Consider the following 22,898-nt stretch of genomic DNA (forward strand, 5'->3'; position numbering starts at 1 on the left):
TTTATTTCCATAACATGATGTATTTTTTATCAGGACATTTGATGAAAAAAAATGGCAAGGGCTTTCTGGTTGGACTGTATATATATATATATATATATATATATATATATATATATATATTTTTTTTTTTTTTTTTTTTTTTTTTTTTTCTCCATGTATCAATTTATTAGTGCTGTCAAATGATTAATCGTGATTAATCGCATACAAAAAGTTTTTGTTTACATAATATATTTATGTGTAGTGTTTATTTATTATGTATATGTAAATATGCAAACATTCGGTATATATTTTTAAAATATTTACATGTATATACATTTATATAATTATATTTTATATTATATATATATTTAATATATAAACATAACATTTTTCTTAAATATATACATGCATGTGTTTATATTTATATATACACAAAATAAATATACACAGTACACATGCATATATTATGTAAACAAACTTTTATTCTGGATGCGATTCATCGTTTGACAGCACTACCATTTATATGAACATAAATTTATATTATATACTATTATATTATGCTATTATTATACATGTATATTAATTATTATCAATATTAATATAAACATTCTATTCTATAAATAAAGATAATATTACTAATATAGATGTTTCATTTCCAGAATGGTACTGTATTAAATTATCATTGTAATAAAAACAAATAAATGATTATATATATATATATATAATTATACATTATACTTAAAATTAAGAATGTAATATATAACTTTTTTAATAAATTAAATAAATTTAAATACAATTTTATATGGCCTATATTTAAATAAACATCCATATTTTTTACCCTCTAAGGATGTTAGATGTATAAATCTTAGGATAAACACATTTAATTCAGTTCAAACATAAATGTATAGGACTCACAATAAATAGTTTAAAAAGCAGTTTTACACAGAATATCTGCAAGTTGTTTACTAGACGTAATGTTGAAAGCAAGGCAAATGCTAAACAAGAAAGTGCATGATTGACCATGTTTCACATTCAAATAAAGCCTGATTAGACCCACTGTCCACACCCCTGCAAATGACTTTCACTGTGAATGTGTGCATGAATATGCAAAGGTATTTGTACTTAAAACCCACACTCAATCATTTTGTCAGCAATAAAGTAAAATATCTACAAAGTAATGACAAAAGAATGAAGGAAAAGAATGGAGAATAATTTCCTCAACCAAGGCAGATAACAAGAAGCTGACAAAGCTATCCAAGCAGCGACTCTCCAGTCTGAAAATGTGGAATAATGTGGCAGAGCGTCGTCACAGCTTCCACTGATAAATGCTCGCTTCCCACTGCTGTACTTGTGAAAATGTTTAGTGTGTGTGTATGAGTCAGGCATCAACTAAGAGTGACTGTGACGGGCCTTCTTCTCCAGCAGCAGTATTATCCCATCCATATCTCAGCCTCGAGCTCAGCCCGCACCAGTATTACATGCATGTCATGTACAATCACACTTCACCCCTCACACACGTCCACACACACACGTCCACACACACACGTCCACACACACGTCCACACACACACACACACACACACACACTTTGCTGGATTCCATGCTCAACTCAACCAGAGAAAAGGGAGTTTAGGAATAACAGGCAAGCATATCATCAGCTATGCTTTTTCCAATTTGTGCAGAAACCCATTGCCACCTGAACCTGAACCGAAACACCCCATGTACCTGAATTGTGGAGTGTTCCCTGTGCCATGTTTCACTAAGAAATTTGATTATATTAAAATACCTAATGCAAAACATTTCACTTATTTATTGTCTTAGCATTATTGTCTTAACATTAACCATTTACGGGTTTATCAGTATTTCATTGTATACAAAAACATGAAGGTAAAATATAGGCCAAAATAATATAATCAGGTTAACTGAGCCAGAATACTAGTTATACTGTATTGCTGAGTACAGAGACCTTTTATTATTTAAGATAATTTGATAACTTTTTTTGTCAAGATAAATGTTTTTTCAACATAAATAAAATATAATAACTAAGGGCCTGTTTACACCTGATATTATGATGTATTTTCACTAAATACAGTTGTAAACCGGAATTAAAATATTTTGAGTTTGTCCAATTTTGACTACTTCCAACAGGCCTGCTGGTCTAATGGGCTCAAACAGATGAATACTTGCCACACACTGACATAAAACACAATCACTATATGCGACCTGTTTTGAGAAAACGCGCCAAAATAATAGATTCAAATTTCATATTGTACCGAAACACATGGATCGCTTGGATTACAATCAAAATGGTTTTTGCTACCCATATTCTTTGCATTTACTTCCTTTCCCGCTCACTTGTAAGCAGCGTAACATGGCTTCATTCATTCAAAAAGTGAAAGTGCTGTAGAGTGTAATGAAATGAGCAGGGGCTGATCTCAAGTGGTCACAAGAGACACATTTAAATTGCATACTAATAAAAGGTGTCTTCAGTGACCACTTGTGATTCAATCACAGAAAATGCATCTGAATACCAGGTGGAAACAGCGCCAAAGTCATGATCTAATGAGTATAAATACAAATAAAATTATGCATGGCCTGTGTTTTCACATTTAAGTAATAAATAAATAAATCACATTAATTAAATAATAACACAGTGGAATACTGTCACAATTGTGAGACTTAAAGTCACATTTTGAGACACAACATTGTACAATAAACTGTAAACTATTCAATATACAGTCACAAATAGGACACATAATGTCAAAATTATATAAAATAGTAGTAATTGTGAAGTCAAAGATGAATAATTTTTTTAATTAATTTATTAATGAATAAATATTTGGTGCTGCTATGAACTGAACTGTTTTAGTATTCCTTATACAGGTGCTGGTCATAAAATTAGAATATCATGAAAAAGTTTATTTATTTCAGTAATACCATTCAAAAAGTGAAACTTGTATATTAGATTCATGCATTACACACAGACTGATATATTTCAAATGTTTATTTCCTTTAATTTTGACGATTATAACTGACAACTAATGAAAGTCCCAAATTCAGTAGCTCAGAAAATTAGAATATTGTGAAAATGTTCAATATTGAAGACCCCTGGTGCCACACTCTAATCAGCTAATTAACTCAAAACACCTGCAAAAGCCTTTAAATGGTCTCTCAGTCTAGTTCTGTAGGATACACAATCATGGGGAAGACTGCTGACTTGACAGTTGTCCAAAAGACGACCATTGACACCTTGAACAAGGAGGGCAAGACGCAAAAGGTCATTGCTAAAGAGGCTGGCTGTTCACAGAGCTGTGTCCAAGCACATTAATAGAGAGGCGAAGGGAAGGACAAGATGTGGTAGAAAAAAGTGTACAAGCAATAGGGATAACTGCACCCTGGAGAGAGGATTGTGAAAAAAAAAAAACATTCAAAAATGTGGGGGAGATTCACAAAGAGTGGACTGCAGCTGGAGTCAGTGCTTCAAGAACCACCACGCACAGACGTATGCAAGACATGGGTTTCAGCTGTCGCATTCCTTGTGTCAAGCCACTCTTGAACAAGAGACCGCGTCAGAAGCGTCTTGACTGGACTGCTGCTGAGTGGTCCAAAGTTATGTTCTCTGATGAAAGCAAATTTAGCATTTCCTTTGGAAATCAAGGTCCCAGAGTCTGGAGGAAGAATGGAGAGGCACATAATCCACGTTGCTTGAGGTCCAGTGTAAAGTTTCCACAGTCATTGATGGTTTGGGGTGCCATGTCATCTGCTGGTGTTGGTCCATTGTGTTTTCTGAGGTCCAGGGTCAACGCAGCTGTCTACCAGGAAGTTTTAGAGCACTTCATGCTTCCTGCTGCTGACCAACTTTATGGAGATGCAGATTTCATTTTCCAACAGGACTTGGCACCTGCACACACTGCCAAAGCTACCAGTACCTGGTTTAAGGACCATGGTCTCCCTGTTCTTGATTGGCCAGCAAACTCGCCTGACCTTAACCCCATAGAAAACCTATGGGGTATTGTGAAGAGGAACATGCAATACGCCAGACCCAACAATTCAGAAGAGCTGAAGGCCACTATCAGAGCAACATGGGCTCTCATAACACCTGAGCAGTGCCACAGACTGATCGACTCCATGCCACGCCGCATTGCTGCAGTAATCCAGGCCAAAGGAGCTCCAACTAAATATTGAGTGCTGTACATGCTCATACTTTTCATGTTCATACTTTTCAGTTGGCCAACATTTCTAAAAATAATTTTTTTTGCATTGGTCTTAATTGATATTCTAATTTTCTGAGATACTGAATTTGGGACTTTCATTAGTTGTCAGTTATAATCATCAAAATTAAAGGAAATAAACATTTGAAATATATCAGTATGTGTGTAATGAATGAATCTAATATACAAGTTTCACTTTTTGAATGGTATTACTGAAATAAATCAACTTTTTCATGATATTCTAATTTTATGACCAGCACCTGTAATAGTCCTTATAATAACCAACGCTGCAAATTTCCAGTGCAAAGTTTTCCCACAGCTTCATGTTTAATGCTGAAAATCAATGGACATGCGGATGAACTACAGATGAAACACTGCCCAAACATTTAACTCTGATTGAATATGCATCTGGCTAATATTTCCACACATTTTAAGTCTAATATTTTTTTCTCTGTCTGCATGAGAGCTGCGAGGCCACAAACTTGTGTAGTTCAAAGGGAACATTGATCATCAGTCCCAAAGATCCAGTCCCAGCTGTGATATTTTCCTGCCATACACAGACTGAGAACAGCTCTAAAATAGCCTCCATCCTTTGACTATGAGTCTAAATGATAGTTGCTGCCGGGCCAGGAACACAGTTTAGAGACAGTGGGAGGATTTTGTAGTTGCAGCCTGAGGGACGTCACAGCTAAAGCATCACCGGAGCGCACTGTGCAGTCAGCCTTACAAAAAGGTACAACGTTGTGCAAACAAATGCTCCACACTGCAACAGCCCACCTGTCAACATCTAACCCCTGGCTGCTTCTCTAAACTTCCTGCCTTTCACTTCACCACCTCTCTTGCTCAATCTCTGCATGTTGGGGGTCAGAACCTCCACTTGTGTTGTACAGCTCAGGCTCGCTTTAATACTTAAGAAGGACACACCACTGTGTAAACACACACATGCTCCGGGTTTTAATGTTTTAACCTTACTGATACAAAGCAACAAGTTCAGATAACTGAATCTGTGTGCTGACTAGGGTGGCCATCGGTCCGGTTTTAGGTTGCACAGTCCAGTTTTGAAATAACATGTCCATGTGCTGGCACAGACTTGAGACAGATACTAATTTGACCTCCTTTAAAGATCACTATTTTATACTTTATAAAATAATATACAAAGAATAATTAATTTTAATTTAAAATTAGTTAAGTTAATTTTAAGTCACATAAATTTTAGACATGATATTCCAAGCATGGACTGTTTTGCTCTATTTCGCTAATCATTGCATCTCTGATCAACAGAGGTGTTTTGTTCCTGAATAAGTCAGTGTTTTTTAATGAAACATTTGAGTTATTCAAAGACAGTTGCTAAGTTGAAAACTGTATACTAGCATACTCTTACTATTTTCAGCATATCTTTCTATGGCAAAAATGGCAAGAATAGTATTTTAGTACGCAGTTCCAAAATTAGCAAGTCACTTGCTTCATTCTGTTTTGAACAAATTGCTTGAATGAGTGAATCAATGACTCATTCATTTAAAAAACAATGGCTGCAACCGAAAACTGAAAACTGCTGCCTTCGGAGGACACATTCTAAGGTAGGAAGGCATCAAGGCACGTCCGAATCCAAAGTTAGCTTCACTTCCTGTCTCATGAGATACCTTCATCTGATCAATTTTTGAAGGCAGCATAGATGTATCCTTCGCAGCCTTTGACATCCCACAATCCTGTGCGTTCCATTCCGTGATGGTTGAGTTATAACAGTGATACTCAAATCTGGCTCGCAAGATCCACTTTCCTGCAGTTTAGCTCCAACCCTGCCTCAGAAGCCTGTCCGAAATCAGTTTTGTGAGGTGCTTTCGTGCAAAAACGCTGCCTGCAAAGTCATTGCCTCATAAGGCAGCAAGCCAGCTCAAGATTCAAGATTTTTATTTGTCACATACACAATTATACAGGGTATAACCAGCAGTGAAATTTAGGTCAGGTCCGCTCCAAAGTTCCGCTCCGCTGCCTAAGTTTTCGGATGCAGCCAATGACTTGTTGCCACCAATTGACTGATGTAAGCCCCTCCCCTCGAACGCAGACTAGCCAATGACAGAGCGGAACTCGGACATCTTTAGATTTCAGCGCCATAGAGAAACATTAGAAGACCCGAAGATCGATTTTATGGGGTTTATGCTTCAAAAATGGAAAACGATGTGCCTGGGGTACTTGTAACACTGATTCCAGGTATCCTGAGGGGATAGGCAATATAATTTATTTTATTTCTATTTCCCAAACCCAAACAAAATAGAGCAAAATGTCCTATGTATCTATTTTGCACTCTCAGTATTTTAGAGTGTCACCCTTTTATTGCTGTGCACTCTTTTTGTGCATCGTGAATGATTTGTAGATTGTATTCACAAAAGAATCTCTGTATATTCGTATTTTTGCGTATTTCCCCTTCATTTCCAATGGCGGTCATTTCTGACCGTGAACAACAAGTATGACTATTTTTTTACGGCCATTTAGCTTTTTCAAATGAAGTCCACGATTTTTGTGGTCACATAGCAACTGCCATAAAAGTCACCAAGTTTCATACCATTCTGATGAAGTAGCGATTTTTTAATATTCGAAACATTTTTTTTTTCGGTCTAAAATGACCAAACAGCATCAGAGGGTTAATTATAATTTTATAGACCCTTTTTCTGTTAGTAAATATTGTGATGTTTTTCTGTGGGTGGAGCTTAGGTGGAGGCAGAAAGATTCCACTGACCGCTTCACTAACGCTAGCTCTGAAGTCTGTTTAGCTTGTTTTTAATAATAACTGGAGAAATTCAGATTTTACCTACATATGTAAGGTATAGCTGCACTGTCCGGGACCGCGATTGTTATTTGAAAAGGTTAACTTTAATGGACGAAACCAGATTGGCTGACCCGCACACGCTTTTACTCAAAGCATGGACGATCTGACAGGATTCCCTTCAGTTGAGTGACTCACATCTAAAACATGTATAGTTAAGACAAACTCACCATGTCTATCTAGTCATGAAGATGTATATTTCAATTTCAGTAGGCAACTATTTTTACAGCTACATTATTATTCCAAGCCACAATTAATCACAACAATGTATACAATTACATATGATTAAGCATATAAATCGTCAGTTTGTTGTTTTATACACATGCACACAGACATTATTTCATACACGACATAGTGAGATGCATAAGAAATCTTTAGACGCGCCCATAACAACAAAAGACAATACCTTATTTAACCTTTTCTGATAAGAAGTGTGCAGGGGCGGACTGGGACAAAATATCAGGCCGGGAAATCTCACACTCATCCAGGCCATCCCATAAACCCACATAATTTGAAACCATGGACAGCAATATTTTTTGTATGACCATCATCATCATCATATGCAAAAATTTTAATCTCTAGGCTGAGGCCGTGCAAAATAATGTTATCACTTGAACTTCCATTTTCCGTTTTAGTCTCTTCATTTTCCCTGACATCTCTCTGTCCCTTATGTGTGTTTACTTTTTTCAAAAATGTTTTTTGATCAACAGATCTCCACCTTGTTGCAAAACAACCACATCATTATAATTTGTGTGCATATACTGTATATACTTTTATTTCAGAAAAAAATTAAGTATTATATTAGAACCATATGTTATTTTAGCTTACCTAAATATCAAAATTGGTACAATAATAGCTACTTCCTGAATATATCTTTATAGAAAAAATCTTAACACTGAACATGTTTTTGCATTATCATGGGTCATGTTTTGTCCTATAAGGAAAGTTAACCATGGTATGGTAAAAGTCAAGTCTAACCGATTCATGATTTATTATTTTAAATAATTTTAAAATAATTTTTTATTATTATTATTGAATGGCGAATTCGGAAATAATCACTTTAGTACATTCGGCAGGCAACAACAACAACAAAAAGGACAGCGGGCCAAATTGGCTGCCATTCTCCCGGTGCTCCCAATGGCCAGTCCATCTCTGGAAGTGTGTGCTGCAAATGCGAGCATTTTTGACAATCGTTTCTGTCCAGTCCGCTCGTTTTACCACAGCTGTCGTCGCTTTTTTGTCTGGAAGTGGCATCAGGTATGCCTTAAAATTTCAACTTGGAGCCTCTACAACATCGATTCGGGAACCCAACATCACAACAAGGTGATAGTTTAAGCCCCTTATGTAGCCGAATCTGTGCTGGTTTGAATGGGCCACCTCCAGTTTTCTCAAACTTCTTTCGTATGTTTAACATAAACGATATTTTAAAGAATGCTGGTAAATCAAACAGTTGATGTCCCCATTGACTTCCATTATATTTCTTTATCTACTATAGAAGTCAATGGGAACCGACAACTGTTTGGTTCTTCAAAATACATTTTTTTGTGATCGACATAAGAAAGAAACAGGTTTGGAACGACATGAGGGTGAGTAAATGACGACAAAATTTTCATTTGTGGGTTAACTTTTTCTGTAAAGGCTGCAAATTCAGGCACAAGAGGCACAAAATTAAAATAATACTGGGGAATGGGTGACATTAATGGAAGAAATTGCCCATCACATTCATTCAGGACTCGTTTAACATGTGAGCATGCTCCCGAGAACAAGACTCATTATGTTTTCTGACTCATTGTCTGCCCCCTGTGGTGAGGATGAGATATTGCACACTAATGGTTTGCTAATTAGTTGTACTAAGAGACAAATACACAGCAAAGCCAAACCATTAACAATTTATCAAAAACTGCATGTTATTATGATAAAATAAACATGAATAACAGCTTCAGTGGAACATTTTGAACATAAACAATAAAGTGTAAAAATCCTAAACTTCACTACACTCCACTTCAAAGACTTTGCGCACTACCCCAAAGGTAGTGTTGCGGCGTGTGATAAGGGCCTGCTGCGTACCAGGCAGATGGTGCCGCTCTGTTCGTCTGAACGCGCACTGGTGTTCTGAAGGGAAGGTAGGTGCCCTCTCAATGTCAACCCTGACAGCTCTCTCAATTAGCCATCTCATAATTCGTCTGGTCGGGTCTCTGTGGCGAGGACATCTGGAAGGACCCACACTGGACGGGGATGACAGGACACGGTATCTACAGCTCAGTGATACAGGATCATTCACTCACCCTCCTGTCGGTCCAAACCTGCATGAATTTCTTTTCATTGTGGAACAAAGAAGATGATTTAAAAAGTGTCTGTGTTTTTTGTCCATACAACGAAAGTCATTGGGGGTTGAACATAACACTGAACCCCTGTAACTTTCATTTCATGTTGAAACATCCTTCAATAAAAGGTCATACAAGTTTGTAAAGACATAACGGTGATATATATATATAAAAAAATTATTTCCATTGTGGGTGAACTATTCCTTTACCTTACCACCAAATCACTATTTAGTGACTGTTGCAGCTAACCCGCATTCATTCTGGCTTTATTTTTCTATGCAAAGGCCCATTCATATTAAAGGTGATGACTAATAACAATCCACCAAACATTAAAGATCTCAAGCTTTTTAATGTTGAGCACTTTAAAGCGACAAATGCAATTGCAGTGCATGCTTACAACAGACAGAAGGTTACATGCATTGGTGTGGACGCTAAAGTAGTTGTTATAGTTATTTTAAGAATTATTGTTCTTTGCGTGAATTGCCTTAAAACACTCTCTCTATTTTTGTGGTTGAATGTCCTGCTTCACATATTACTGTTTGCAAAAAGCAATTCAAGACCACGCAAACACATTTGGTGTTGGGTACATACCGACTTTGACAAACACCACTCAAACGCATAGCAATTCTCATTCTCAAATCAATGTCAGGCACAGATAGAAGGTCAGGTCATGTCTGTCACATCTCTTGCCAGAGTCACCCCAGCCAAGGCATCACATCAGGCTCCTGCTCCCTTCTGAGTTTTGTCAGCGCGTGAAGTTTAAACAAATGGCAGATGCCACAGCCCTGCCAAACTACATCTGCCTCTGGCTGGCAGGTGCAGCCCATGTAGAGGAACACACTATCTCTAATTATCCACATCACACATCTTTCAGCAGCTGGCTGAAACATAAGTGGACAGTTATATCATCTCAACACAATATATACAAGCCAGTTATTTTCCATTGTTTGCTTAGTTTGCTTTAAATTAAGGATGTCAAATGTAGCATTTAGTACCAAGTAAATACTAAAATTCATCAAAATCTTGCCAAGGTATAAATGTAAACAATCAGTTAATAATAAAATATGCAGCTGAATATAACCAAAAAATTCATGCATTTACTTAATTTATCTTTGTTTGTTACTTTTAGTTTTACATTTCTATTACGGTTCTAACTATTTTTTTTTTATAAATGTTTAATATTAAACAGTTTACTTTCCTTGAACAATTACTTAAATATTTGAAGAAATGCTTACATTGACAAATACTCAATTGGTATTACATTATTTATATATTTTATCAATTTGTAAACAGTCAACAGTCATAAAATGTTTTTGAAGGATCCTGGTTGCTTGCGTTCTTGTGTGGATAACACTGGGTGAGACTGCCTCTGTATTGATCTAAGGGCCAAACCCTTTAGATCACGCTGCCTCTAATTATTTTTTAAAATCTCCCTGTAAACATGGTCTGGCTGCTTATCAATAAAAAAAAAATAACAGTTTGTCAGTTCTGACAGGCTGTATTCCCTGGTGTTTTGCTCCACTCCGATAGGAGCACCATGCTAATGGTTATAACTGAAGCTGTGACTCAGATGCAGTTCAAAGGCCCATCACTTCCACTCCATTATACCGACCCACAGGTGACGTGAGCACTACCGTCAGACCCTAAGGGTTATCTATAGGATTCTAAGAAACTTTTTTTTCACTTTCCTCTCTCTCAGCCAGTCTTCTCTCCATAAATGCACTGAGGCTGGTGGCCATATGTTGGCTCTCTGACTAGCCACAGGCATTTGGAGAACAGTAGGAAGACGAGTGGAGAACACCGCACTCAAATATGCATTACTAGTGCAGAGAGAGACTGCAGCACTGTCTCAATCACCATATAGAGGGAATGCAACTTCCAATAAGGATTACGACATCAGACAGGTCTCAGAGCATCCTGATTTATAGTTTGCAGCGTTGTGGGTAATCTCTCATTTAATTTTTTTACAAGTATTACATACTTGGGCTTTTCCAAACAAACTGTCAATGTGAAAACTCCATCAGACTCTGTCAAACTTAAACCCTGTTCACAGTGACAGCAACCTGCAGCGTCACAGCAATCAGAAGTCATTCATTTTCAGTAAGAATTGGTGATTTGTAGTGTCCAGTGATGATCGGTTTCTTATAAGATAATGCTTCTATCAACATTTTACTGTTCTGTACCTGACCTTCTCTATAAATTTTTCATTATACACACAGTATTTCATAGCCATTTAAAAACATTTGTGAAAAAATGGGTCGTTCTAGAGAGCTCAGTGAATTCAAGTGTGGTACTGTCATAGGATGCCACCGTTGAAATAAGTCTGTGTAAAATTTCATCACTGCTAGATATTCCATGGTAAACAGTAAGTGGTGAAAGTGAAAGCATTTTGGAACAGTAGTAACTATGAAGCAGAATAGGGTACAACGGGGGCTAAAGGCGCAAAAGGTCTTTACAAATCACATTCAAACTAGTGCAAAATATTTATAAGAAAAGACAGGCTACACCAATAGATTTAGTTCAATAGTAAACAAAAGCCTTGCATTTTCAAGACACTGTGGGCACAATTTTATGAAGATGTCAACTGTGATGAAATCAAACTGGGTTCTGATGCTGGGGATGGATTAGTGATCACTGGGGTTTCAGATGAAAGGAAAGCCCAGAGCAAAAACAGACACAGGTCACACTGAGTTCACACATCCTGCCTGACATCTGGATCACTGTTGGTCACTTGAAATATTACAATATATTTTCAAATCTCAGCTTGGATGCTGAGCAATTACATGTACAAGTGTATAATTTCAATTCTCAAAACTCAATTTTCTATTTCATATGCTCCTCTATAAAATGACAGGCTACTTTCAGAGCACATGCAATGATTTACTCTTCCTCTATACATCAGATTCAATCAATCAAATTTACTCAATCATTCAGTTTCCAATTACCACTGTTATTGCCTTGCATTGCTAATAATAAGCAAACCAGCCACATCCTGTCAGGGCTTCTGAGGATAAACATGTTGTGACCCACAGAAAAGACAACAAAATAATATTGATTCTTCCTCTGGCAACCTCCTTGATACACGAAAGAGAGTTTTATATACTGCTAGTAGGGGTGGGCGCTATGACCAAAATCTTGTTTCACAATATGATTAATTTTATTTCACAGTAACAATATATATCATGATACAGTTATTTTTGCTTTAAATAAGGTCTTTATGATATTCAAATATTTGATACCATGGAAATTTCATAATTATTGTCACCAGTGTCAATATCACAAAATTAATACTAGAATAAATAAAAAAATACTCAAGCCAACTGAAGACACGTAAACAGTCAGCGATTAATTAAGAATAAGAAACTAATTACAAGCAATAGGATAAAAAAAAAAAATGACAGTGGAAAAAAATTAATAAGAAATGCTACATTGTATAAAGTGATGTAAAACGCTGCATATTCTTCACTGTGTAAATTAAATATTTCTTCTTATTGAAGTTACAAAAGTGATTTAGTCAAGAGCAGTGACATGTTTTCGGTCTTTTGTTTGATTAACATGATTGAAGAAATATTAAACTGCTGTCACTTTAAGAGCTACCCGGCTCCAATATACTGTTACACGCGTTTTATTTCTTAGCTGTTTGCTTTTACTTAAGACCTAAATCTCTACAAAGACGGGCATTTTGACACCAATAAGTATGTGTTTTTAACCATTCAAGGGCTAAAAAGTGGAAAAAATAACTCAATACTCCCGTGCTCTATGAGCACCATGTTCAAGAACTCTCTGACAGCGTTCAGAGACAGTGCGCACATATAGCTAAATGAGTTTTCCTTCACTGTTCACTACTGATTGTGTTTCAACGACTTAATTACTTGTCTTTAAAACCGGAATGCTTAAAAATGCATGCAAACAATACATTTTTGGTATATTGCCCACCCCTAACTGCTAGAGTGCGCTGCTAGACGATAGATAGAACAGAATGAACAATAGGACAACAGATGGATAGACAGAACAACAAAATTATAATGTATTTGAAGGCTGACCTGTACTGCTCTGGATGGTTCTGACAGTAGTGGTGGTCCTCGGGGGAGAGGCTGGGAGCAAAGGCTCGTCGTCGTCCTGCGAGCAGCCCTGGTCGATGGCACGCACATAACTGTGACTCCTCATGCGGAAGCACCCGGGCACGGGCAGGTCCAGGGCGTCCACTGCCTGTGACTCCATTTCACTGAACATACTCTCACACACTGCCTCGATCTGCCCGTTAACCTCAACCTCACTCACCTGCAGGCAGAGAAGAGAGGAGGGATACAGAGAGAAAGAAAAGACAAGAAATGAAAATTAGAAAAGAACGGTCAAGAGAAACAAACAAGAGGTCAGGGTGAAAGAGCCGTCCAATGAGCCTCAAGACCCACTTTCCATGGGGCACTGTACTTAATAGGGGTGAAGAATCAAAAGAAAAAGGGAAAAACAGAGCCAGAGACTGCAGAGATGTCATTAGGTGCAGGTGAGAAACACAAGTTAGTGGCAAGAGGAGGAAGAGTCAAAAAAAAATAAACAGTGATGCTTGAAGGACAGTTTCACAGGGTAAATGAAGGTGCATGCCACACCAGCAGGGAGGAAATCAAGTGAGGTTTATTGACAAGGTGGAAGACAGCGAGACAGTGCCAGAATCAACATGTTCATTAGTGTTGATCGTAACAGAAACCGAGGGTGGACGAGAGCGGGGGTTTAATGAAGATGCGATAAAGGTAGAAGTGTGGAAAGAGGATTGTAGGAAGGGTGGATGTTTTGGACAAGATCTACAGCTTGAAACTCTGTCCCAAGCACTCATGAGAGCTAGATGGGTATGTTCTTATTTACTAACTATGAAGTTTAGAGTCATGCGCCATCTACAAAGTCTTCAAAGGAAGGTCTGAAGCATTTCTAATGCTAATATTCCTTGTTTATTTTGTTTTTTTGGTCTTCCATCAAAGAGCACATGCCGTCTCAGAGTCAACGTTGGCGCCAAATGACAATGATGTAATGCTTGCCATTTTGTAATTAGCATGAAAAATCAGTGCTTGGGGACTAAGTGTGCCTAAGACGGATGAGTAACTGGTCTGATGAATGCCATCCCAGTTCTACGAAACATGGAGCATGTTAGTTGGTTAGACGTATACATCTGTGATTGAACAATGTTTATGGTGATGGCCCAAATTCATCTCACCGGTGGATGAATCGCAGGTCGGTTTCATGGTTTTTAACTGGACTTGTTGGACTAATCTAGACCGAGTTTGACCTTCCTCCCCCTGCACCCCGCTATGACGGTGTGTTTGGGGGTGAGCACAAACCTGGCTGATGGTGCTCATAGCCCTCATGTAGCTCTCGTTGCGTGAGCGGTATTGGGGAGAGGCTAGCAGAGCTTTGGGGTCCAGTGTGTCCAGGCTCCTATTGATGGAGACTTCACTCACCGCCCGCAAGTAGCTGTGACTCCGGATCTGCAGCTTTGGAGAGTGTTCTGTAGAGATACTGTGCATGGAGGAGAAAACAAGAAATATTTATTTATTTGCTGAAAGAGAAAAATTTAGTACTTCCCTATATACAGTCATGGCCAAAAATATCGGCACCCTTGCAATTCTTTTAGAAAATGCAACCCTTCTCTCAGAAACTTGTTGCAGTTGTAAATGCTTTGGTACTCGCATGTTTATTTATTTTTTTTTCATTGGAACAACACAAAAAAAAAAACAGAAGAAAAGTCAAATCTGATACAATTCCACACAGATCCCAAAAAATGCACTGGACCAAATTATTGGCACCCTTAACTTAAGGTGTAGCACTCTGGTAGCACCCCCTTTGGAAAAAATAATTTAAATCAATCGCTTCTTGTAACCATGAATGAGTTTCTTACACCTCTCTACTGGAATTTTGGACCACTCTTTTGCAAACTGCTCCAGGTCATTCAGTTTTGAAGGATGCCTTCTCCCAACTGCTGTTTTGAGATCTCTCCACAGGTGTTCTGTGGGATTCAAATCTGGACTCATTGCAGGCTATTTCAGAACTCTCTAGAGCTTTATTTGTAACCATTTCTGAGTGCTTTTTGAAGTGTGTTTCGGGTCATTGTCCTGCTGGAAGACCCATGACCTCTGGTGGAGACGCAGCTTTCTGACACTGGCCCCTATGTTGCGCCCCAAAATTCTTTGGCAATCATCAGATTTCATGATACCGTTCACACAGTCAAGGCATCCAGTGCCAGAAGCAGCAAATCAACCCCCAAACATCTTTTAACCTCCACCATGTTTGACTGTAGGTCAAATGTGATGATGTCCTTTACCAAAAAGCTCTACTTTTGTCTCAACTGTCCACAGTACGTTCTCCCAGAAGGAATGTGGTTTTGTCACATAAGTCTTGGCAAACTCCAGTCTTGCTTTTTTATGCCTTTGTGTCAGCAGTGGTGTCCTCCTGGGTCTCCTACCATAGCGTCCCTTTTCATTCAGATGTGATGGATAGTGCGAGCTGACACTGTTGTACCCCGTGTCTGTAGATCAGCTTGAATTTGTTTGGAAGTTAATCAGGGTTCTTTATCCACCATTCGAACAATCCTTTGTTGTAATTTTTCATTAATTTTGCTCTTCTGTCCACGTCCAGGGAGGTTAGCTACAGTGCCATGGGCTGTAAACCTCTTGATGATATTGTGCACAGTGGACACAGGAACATTATGATCTCTGGAGATGTACTTGTAGCCTTGAGATTGTCCATATTTTTCAACAATTTTTTTCTCTCAAATCCACAGACAACGGTTTACACTTCTTTCTTTTCTCCATGCTCAAGTGTGACAAACAACTCAAAGGTTGAGTCAACTTTTCTCCATTTTAACTGGCTGCAAGTGTGATTACTACATTGCCCACACCTGTTACTTGCCACAGGTGTGTCTAAATACAAATTACAGGAGCATCACATGCTTGAAAAGGAATTATTTCTTACAATTTTGACAAGGTGCCAATAATTTTGTACAGTCCATTTTTGAGTTCTGTGTGAAATTTTATCAAGTTTAACTTTTCTTTTACTGTTTTTTTGTGTTGCTGCAGTGCAAACAAAAACAATAAGCACGTGAATACCAACACATTTGTAATTGGAACATTTCATTGGCTAATAAGAATTTAAAATGGGGAAAATATCATTATGAAATAAATGTTTTTCTAAAATACACGTTGGGCACAATTATTGGCACCCCTAGAAATTCTTCTGAGTAAAATATTTCTGAAGTTTATTCCCATTCATAATCACAATTTTGAGCACTCCAGGGTGATTATGAACATGAAATTATGCAGCCATGGCTTCCTGTTTCACAGAAATATAAATAGGAGGGAAAACAAAGCCGAAATTCACTTAATCATCCACCACAATGACAAAAACCAAAGAATATATTTCTGATGTGCAGCAAAAGATAACTGAGCTTCACAAGATTGAGCTTCACAAATTAGTGAAGTGGCTTTAAGAAAAGAGCTAGAGCAGTGAAAATTCCCATTTCCACCATCAGGGCAATAATTAAGAATTTCCAATCAACATAAAATATTACGAAACTGCCTGGAAGAGGACGTGTGTCTATATCGTCTTAATGCATGGTGAGAAGGAGAGTTTGAGTGGCTAAAGACTCTCCAAGGACCACAGCTGGAGAATTGCAGAAAATAGTTGAGTCTCTGGGTCAGAAAACCTTAAAAAAAAAATTGTCAAACAGCACCTACATCACCACATGGTGTTTGGGAGGGTTTCAAGAAAAATTCTCCTAGCTCATCCAAAAACAAACTCCAGCATATTCAGTTATCAGACACGACTGGAACTTCAAATGGGACTGGCTTCTATGGTCAGATGAAACTAAAAAAATTAGCTTTTTAGCAGCAAACACTCAAGATGGGTTTGGTCAACACAGGGATAAAACGTGCCCCATGTGTACAATGAAATATACTGCTGTATATTTGATGTTGTGGGCCTATATTTCTGCTGGAGGTCCTGGACATCGTGTTTAGACACATGGCATCATGCATTCTATCAAATACCAACAGATACAAAATCAACAAGTGACTGACTCTGTTAGAAATCTTATAATGGGCCATGTTTGAATCTTCCAACCAGACAATAATCCAAACACAAACCTCAAAAACAACACAAAAATGGGTAATTGAGCACAAAACCAAGCTTCTGCTATGGTCGTTCCAGTCCTCTGACCTGAACTCTGTAGAAAATGAATGAGGTGAACTGAAGAGAAGAAGCACCGTTATGGAGCTGTGAATCTGAAGGATCTGGAGTGATTCTGGATGAAGGAATGGTCTCTGATCTCTTGCCAGGCGTTCTCTAACCTCATCAGGCATTATAGGAGAAAATTTAGAGCTGTTAAACTGGCAAATGGAGGTTTCAAAAAGTATTGAATAAAAGGGTGCCGCTAATTGTGGCCAATGTGTATTAGAGAAAAACATTTATTTCATAATGATATTTCCCCCCATTTTAAATTCTTATTATCCAATGAAAGGTTAGATTTTTGTGAATTTTTTAAATAAAAGATCAAAAAGATTAACCATGCAGATTAATTTTCACAGTCTTTTTGATCATATTTACCAAGGGCGCCGATATTTTTGGCCATGATTGTATATATCTATTAATTAAAAATCATTTTAGTTAGTAACTAATAATCATAATTAATAATATGTGTGTGTAGATAGATAAATAGATGGATAAACAACAACAACAATAATAATTTTTATTGAAAATATATTTTTTCAAATATATTTTTTTATTTTGATTTTACAAAACATTAATAAATTAATATTTAAAAAATATTGATTTAATTAATATATTATTGGGACCAGTTATTGGGTTACATTTATGGTATCCCTAAAACGTCTGTGTAAGCACATCTTTTGCAAGAATTGTATTACATTTATATTTGTTATACCTGTTATAACAAAAGAAACAAAATATCTGAAAAAAAAGGTAATAATAATAATAATAATAAATTTTATGCATATTAGATAGGTTAGATACACACAATGTAGTGTGCAAATTCCCTCCATGTAAACACATTGTTGAATGACAATAAAATATAAGGATCTTTTTTTTGGCAAAAACACACGTTTAAATAAATGATGGCACTCTGGTCATTCTTCTCTGGATGGCATGATGCAAACTGAGAGCCACATATAATTTCCACCAATCAAACGTGTAGCATGTTCTTTGACGTCACGAGTATTAAAAGCATTTAGATGCCACACTCATCGTCAAGGTCCGTTCATCAGTGCTCATGGGGGGGCTGTGAGCAAATCAAACGCTCATGCAAGACCTCTGCATGTGTCAAGTGCACAACAGCATACATTATGGAAGTGGCTCTTTAAATAGATAAAGGGACGGCTCCATCAGGTCACTCAGGCATAAAGCAGGTGGGGTGAGTGCAGCACACAGGCAAGGAGAGAAACAGCTAAACTCACTTAAGGCCGCCCACGCAGCCCAGCACACACATGCCTGACGCTCGCGCTGACACTTTGCTGACAGGCAGACACCTTGCATCTGCATCAGCAGTATGGGAATTAGTGGAAGCTCCAGCATTGACGTAGATCTCCCACCCTCCATCTGCATGGCTTCACACATACATAAGTGAACACAGCAACTCCTCACGGAGCGGTACGGTCCAAAACACCCCAGGGCATCTCTCTACACTACTGGAGAACAGAATGCTAAACTTCACAAGAAGCGCTCAGGGGGGCCGCATCCCCCATGGTGAACCTGGCTTTGGGGAACTGGTTATGCATGACGTCATCGTTGCAGAATAAGCCGATAAGTTTCCGCCTCGTTGTTGCAGTCATCTCGACGGATTGGTCGCTGTGCGGTTGTTAATTACGTCAGCCATTCACAATGCAGCGCTGTGCCTCACGTACTTTCTGCTGCAGTGACAGCTCCCCGAGGCATCTAAGACTGTCTATTTTCATGCTTCACAAAGATACGGAATTGTATCTGATGACTAACGTACATGTGAGTTATTCGGTCTTCTGAGCTATAAAATAAGCAGCCGAACTCCTACTTAATATAAAGAATGAGCACGATAAATATAGACATCAAACACTCACTTAGTATTATTAATCATAAACAGACAAAGTTAAAGGTCAAAGCACTGTCCCCTGGCATGTAATCAGGGCATTAGTTGGTTGGAAGGATTGCGACTGTACTCTAAAGCAGACAAACCTCCCTTGCACATGCAGATGTAACACTGGCATTTGAAGCTTTTCTTAGTCAATAAACAGATAAAACCATCAAAATGTGGGATTGAGGAAATTCCACAAGATGAAATATTTATGAGCGTTCATAATGCCAGAACAGTATTACAAATCTGAAAATCCTCCAATCCTTGTCTGGGCTTTCCACTGTGCTTAGGGAGGAATAGGAGCACTTTCGTAGAGCTTGAGCAGATATCAATCTGAAATTGAAGCAAAGAAATTACACTGCTGTTTTGTCAATCCTACATGTCAGACAGTGTTAATCTCAACGAAATTACTGAGGAAAATATTAACAAAGGACTTTTGGTTTCACCACTGATGAAAATGAGATGAACAATGTGTATCATAAGTATAGATTTTAAGATAGTATACAATTTATATATATGTGTGTGTGTGTGTGTGTGTGTGTGTATATATTATATATATATATATATATATATATATATATATATATATATATAAATACACTATATTCCCTCTTATTTTGAAAATTTTATTTAAATTTGCACTTTCATCAACTGAAATGTTTTTTTTGTCAACTAAAATCTAAAAACTAAACTAAAATAAAATACTGGATATTTGTCACTTGCCATGACTAAACAAAAAAGTGAAAATTATCACTGCACATTAGTGTTTATACAGTTGTTGTCAAAAGTTTACATAAGCCTTACAGAGGTAAAAAAAAAAAAATCATGAAAAAGATCATAAAATAGGCTTTACTTAAATTGAAAAATTAAATATTAAAATGTCATATATACTAAAATTAGATGTGACTTTTGTGATTAAAAATGTAAACAAATTATGAAATGAAATACTAAATTGATTGGATCTTTGTCAAAAAAGTTTTACAAAAAATTATCACTGCACATTAGACTTCAGAAAGATTCAGGAAATGAGAACAGATACAATAATGAGAACAAACAATTGATTTAATGAACTCCTACAGACCATTTGAGGCAACCTCTTTAGACGTATTACAGCACAAATCTGTTACTATGGCAACCCCACAATGACTTACCTAAACATAGACCATCCTCAGCTCACACACACACACACACACACACACACACACACGCTGTACTCGCATGTGCCACAATGTGCTGGACTCTTTAAAACCCACAATGATGCAGTCATATTGCATATTTCGCCTGCTAAATATATCAGAGGAGAACCTGTAAAGTCAATTAATGCTCAGAATAACTGACGAGCTCCTGCTGCTTACAAGACCTCAGTCAACTGGCATGGGAGTGTGTTTTACAACGCAAGAGCTTTTAAGGAAGTCTCTGGGCTAATTAGAGTAATTACTTGTACCTTTGCCACTGCAGTGGCGTGGCATATTGTGCTCCCTTAATTAAATCCGCACTCGGCTCCTGACCGGCAGGAATAATGGTGTTGTGTTACTGTGGAGACGCTGACTGATATCTCCGCTGTGGGAAGTATGTCTGCCTGACCATCTAATCTCGCACCCTTCAATGTGTCCGTGTGGATCCTTTATGGGTTCTGCCCGTCAAGCTGTGCTAGGAGCCCCAAGTCATACAGCAGGTTGGTAATTAGTGCAGCGCTGAACCCTGGCTGATTAGCCACTCATTACTCAGCAGTAACAGAAAATCCTGGTGACCTACATGAACAGGAGTCAGGTGCCCATGGGGAAGCAGGGCATGGATGTACAACAGTCCAACCCAATCAATCTGAGCTCAGAGCTGGACGAAACCAAAGGAAGAACACAAAGAAAACAGTTCTGAGTGGTAGTCAAAGGGCACAAATGCTAAGTTTGAGGTTAATGTTTTGTTTCAACTTTAAATTAAATGTAATATCTCTCAAATCCAATGACAGTCATTTGATATTATTTAATTTATACAACAGCGAGTCTTTGACGCCCCTCTGGATAGACTGCTGATGGATTTTCAATTTGAATCGCAAAGACATGATTAATTTGAATTGCGCACCGACCTAGAAGGCAAAAGCTTTTCTATATCACATTCATGTTCTTAGCAAATGCTTTCCTAACAAAGCAATTTACTGCATAAAAATAGTAATACATAAAAAAGCAATAAAAATAGCAAAATAGAGAAAATTACTGGACTCCATTCATTTGCATCAAAGCATTTTTGTTCGCTCAAAGAGAGAGAACAGTGAGAAGACAAAAAACTCCATATGCGTGGAAGTTTTATACTCTGTAAAATTTTATCATAAAAACGCTGAAATAAATGAAAAACTAAAACAGAGATGCAAGTCTCAGACAAATTAATATCTTGACAAAAAAAAAAAAAAAAAAAAAAAACTTTGCCTGCACCTCTCATTAGGTGCATTTCCATTGCCCTTCAAATTGTGCAAATTGAAACTGCAAATTAAAAATACACACAATGGAAGCAATTTCACAAAAACTCCCATATATCGCAAAAAAGTTCACACTCATATGAGGTGGTTTTTTAGGCAATTTGAAAAAGGAATATTTCTCAAAACTGCAATGGAAACAGTTTTTTTTTTTCATATTTACAGGTCACTTGCATATGTAAAATTCACATGACCATTCTTAAATATACTATCCACCTTTTTCTTCAGCGTGAAAGTAAGCCTATGGGCGAGACTTCAGGTTCATTAGCCGCTACAGGTAAATAACGAGAAGAATAACAATGTGCAGTAAACAATACAATTGTTTGCACTACAAATCAGTGTGTTCATAATTAAGATAATACATTAGAATAATGTCGTAAGGCACACCAATTTTCAATATCAAGCAGCAAAACAAACTGTTTTGTAAAGCTAAAAATAGCTAGTACGGATGAGACCGGAAGCTAGACCCATAGAATTTACAAATGGCTACACCCATTTATTCGGCAAGAAAAAGGTGGATAACCTCCAAGAAACACCTCCTACGTGGTCACTCAAGTATAAGGGGCTTTCCTTGCCATTAATGCTTGAATAATTTACTCTGCGCACGTCTGCGGCGCATTGCGACAAAATTGCAAAAGTTTTGCGGAAATCTGTAATGGAAACACAATGCTGCAATATGCTATTATAGTTTTTATCAATATTTTCTATTAGTTTTTTGTTCTTTTTTTTCTAGTTATTTGGTTGTGTTTTTCTCATTTTGATTTTATTTTTAATGTCTTATTTTAATTTCAGAAGAAAAAAATATATCATAATTTTTTCATGGGCAGCACAGGAAAATGACAAAAGCCTGACTAAATTGACATGTCTTATCATAAAAACTGCTGAAATAAATGAGAAACCGAAACAACAGAGATCTGAGTCCCAGATAAATTAATATCTTGACTAGAAAAACAGACTTTCCCTGCACCTCTCCATGGGGAGATGAGTGCAG

At 37.4% G+C, this 22,898-nt stretch overlaps 1 protein-coding gene across 2 annotated transcripts in view; it reads right to left on the bottom strand.

Annotated features, from left to right (window-relative positions):
• LOC306880885 (disks large-associated protein 1) overlaps window positions 1-22,898 on the bottom strand; it is a gene marked incomplete at both ends in the record, with an annotated part of 59,713 nt that overhangs the window by 21,431 nt on the left and 15,384 nt on the right. For both annotated transcript variants that reach the window (XM_079434687.1, XM_079434686.1), the window contains 2 exons: window positions 13,379-13,616; window positions 14,666-14,843. In XM_079434687.1, coding sequence (XP_079290813.1) covers window positions 13,379-13,616; window positions 14,666-14,843 — 416 coding nt within the window. The remainder of the gene's footprint in view (window positions 1-13,378; window positions 13,617-14,665; window positions 14,844-22,898) is intronic.

The sequence above is a fragment of the Barbus barbus genome (assembly GCF_936440315.1).
Source record: "Barbus barbus genome assembly, chromosome: 15".
Taxonomy (NCBI): Eukaryota; Metazoa; Chordata; class Actinopteri; order Cypriniformes; family Cyprinidae; genus Barbus; species Barbus barbus.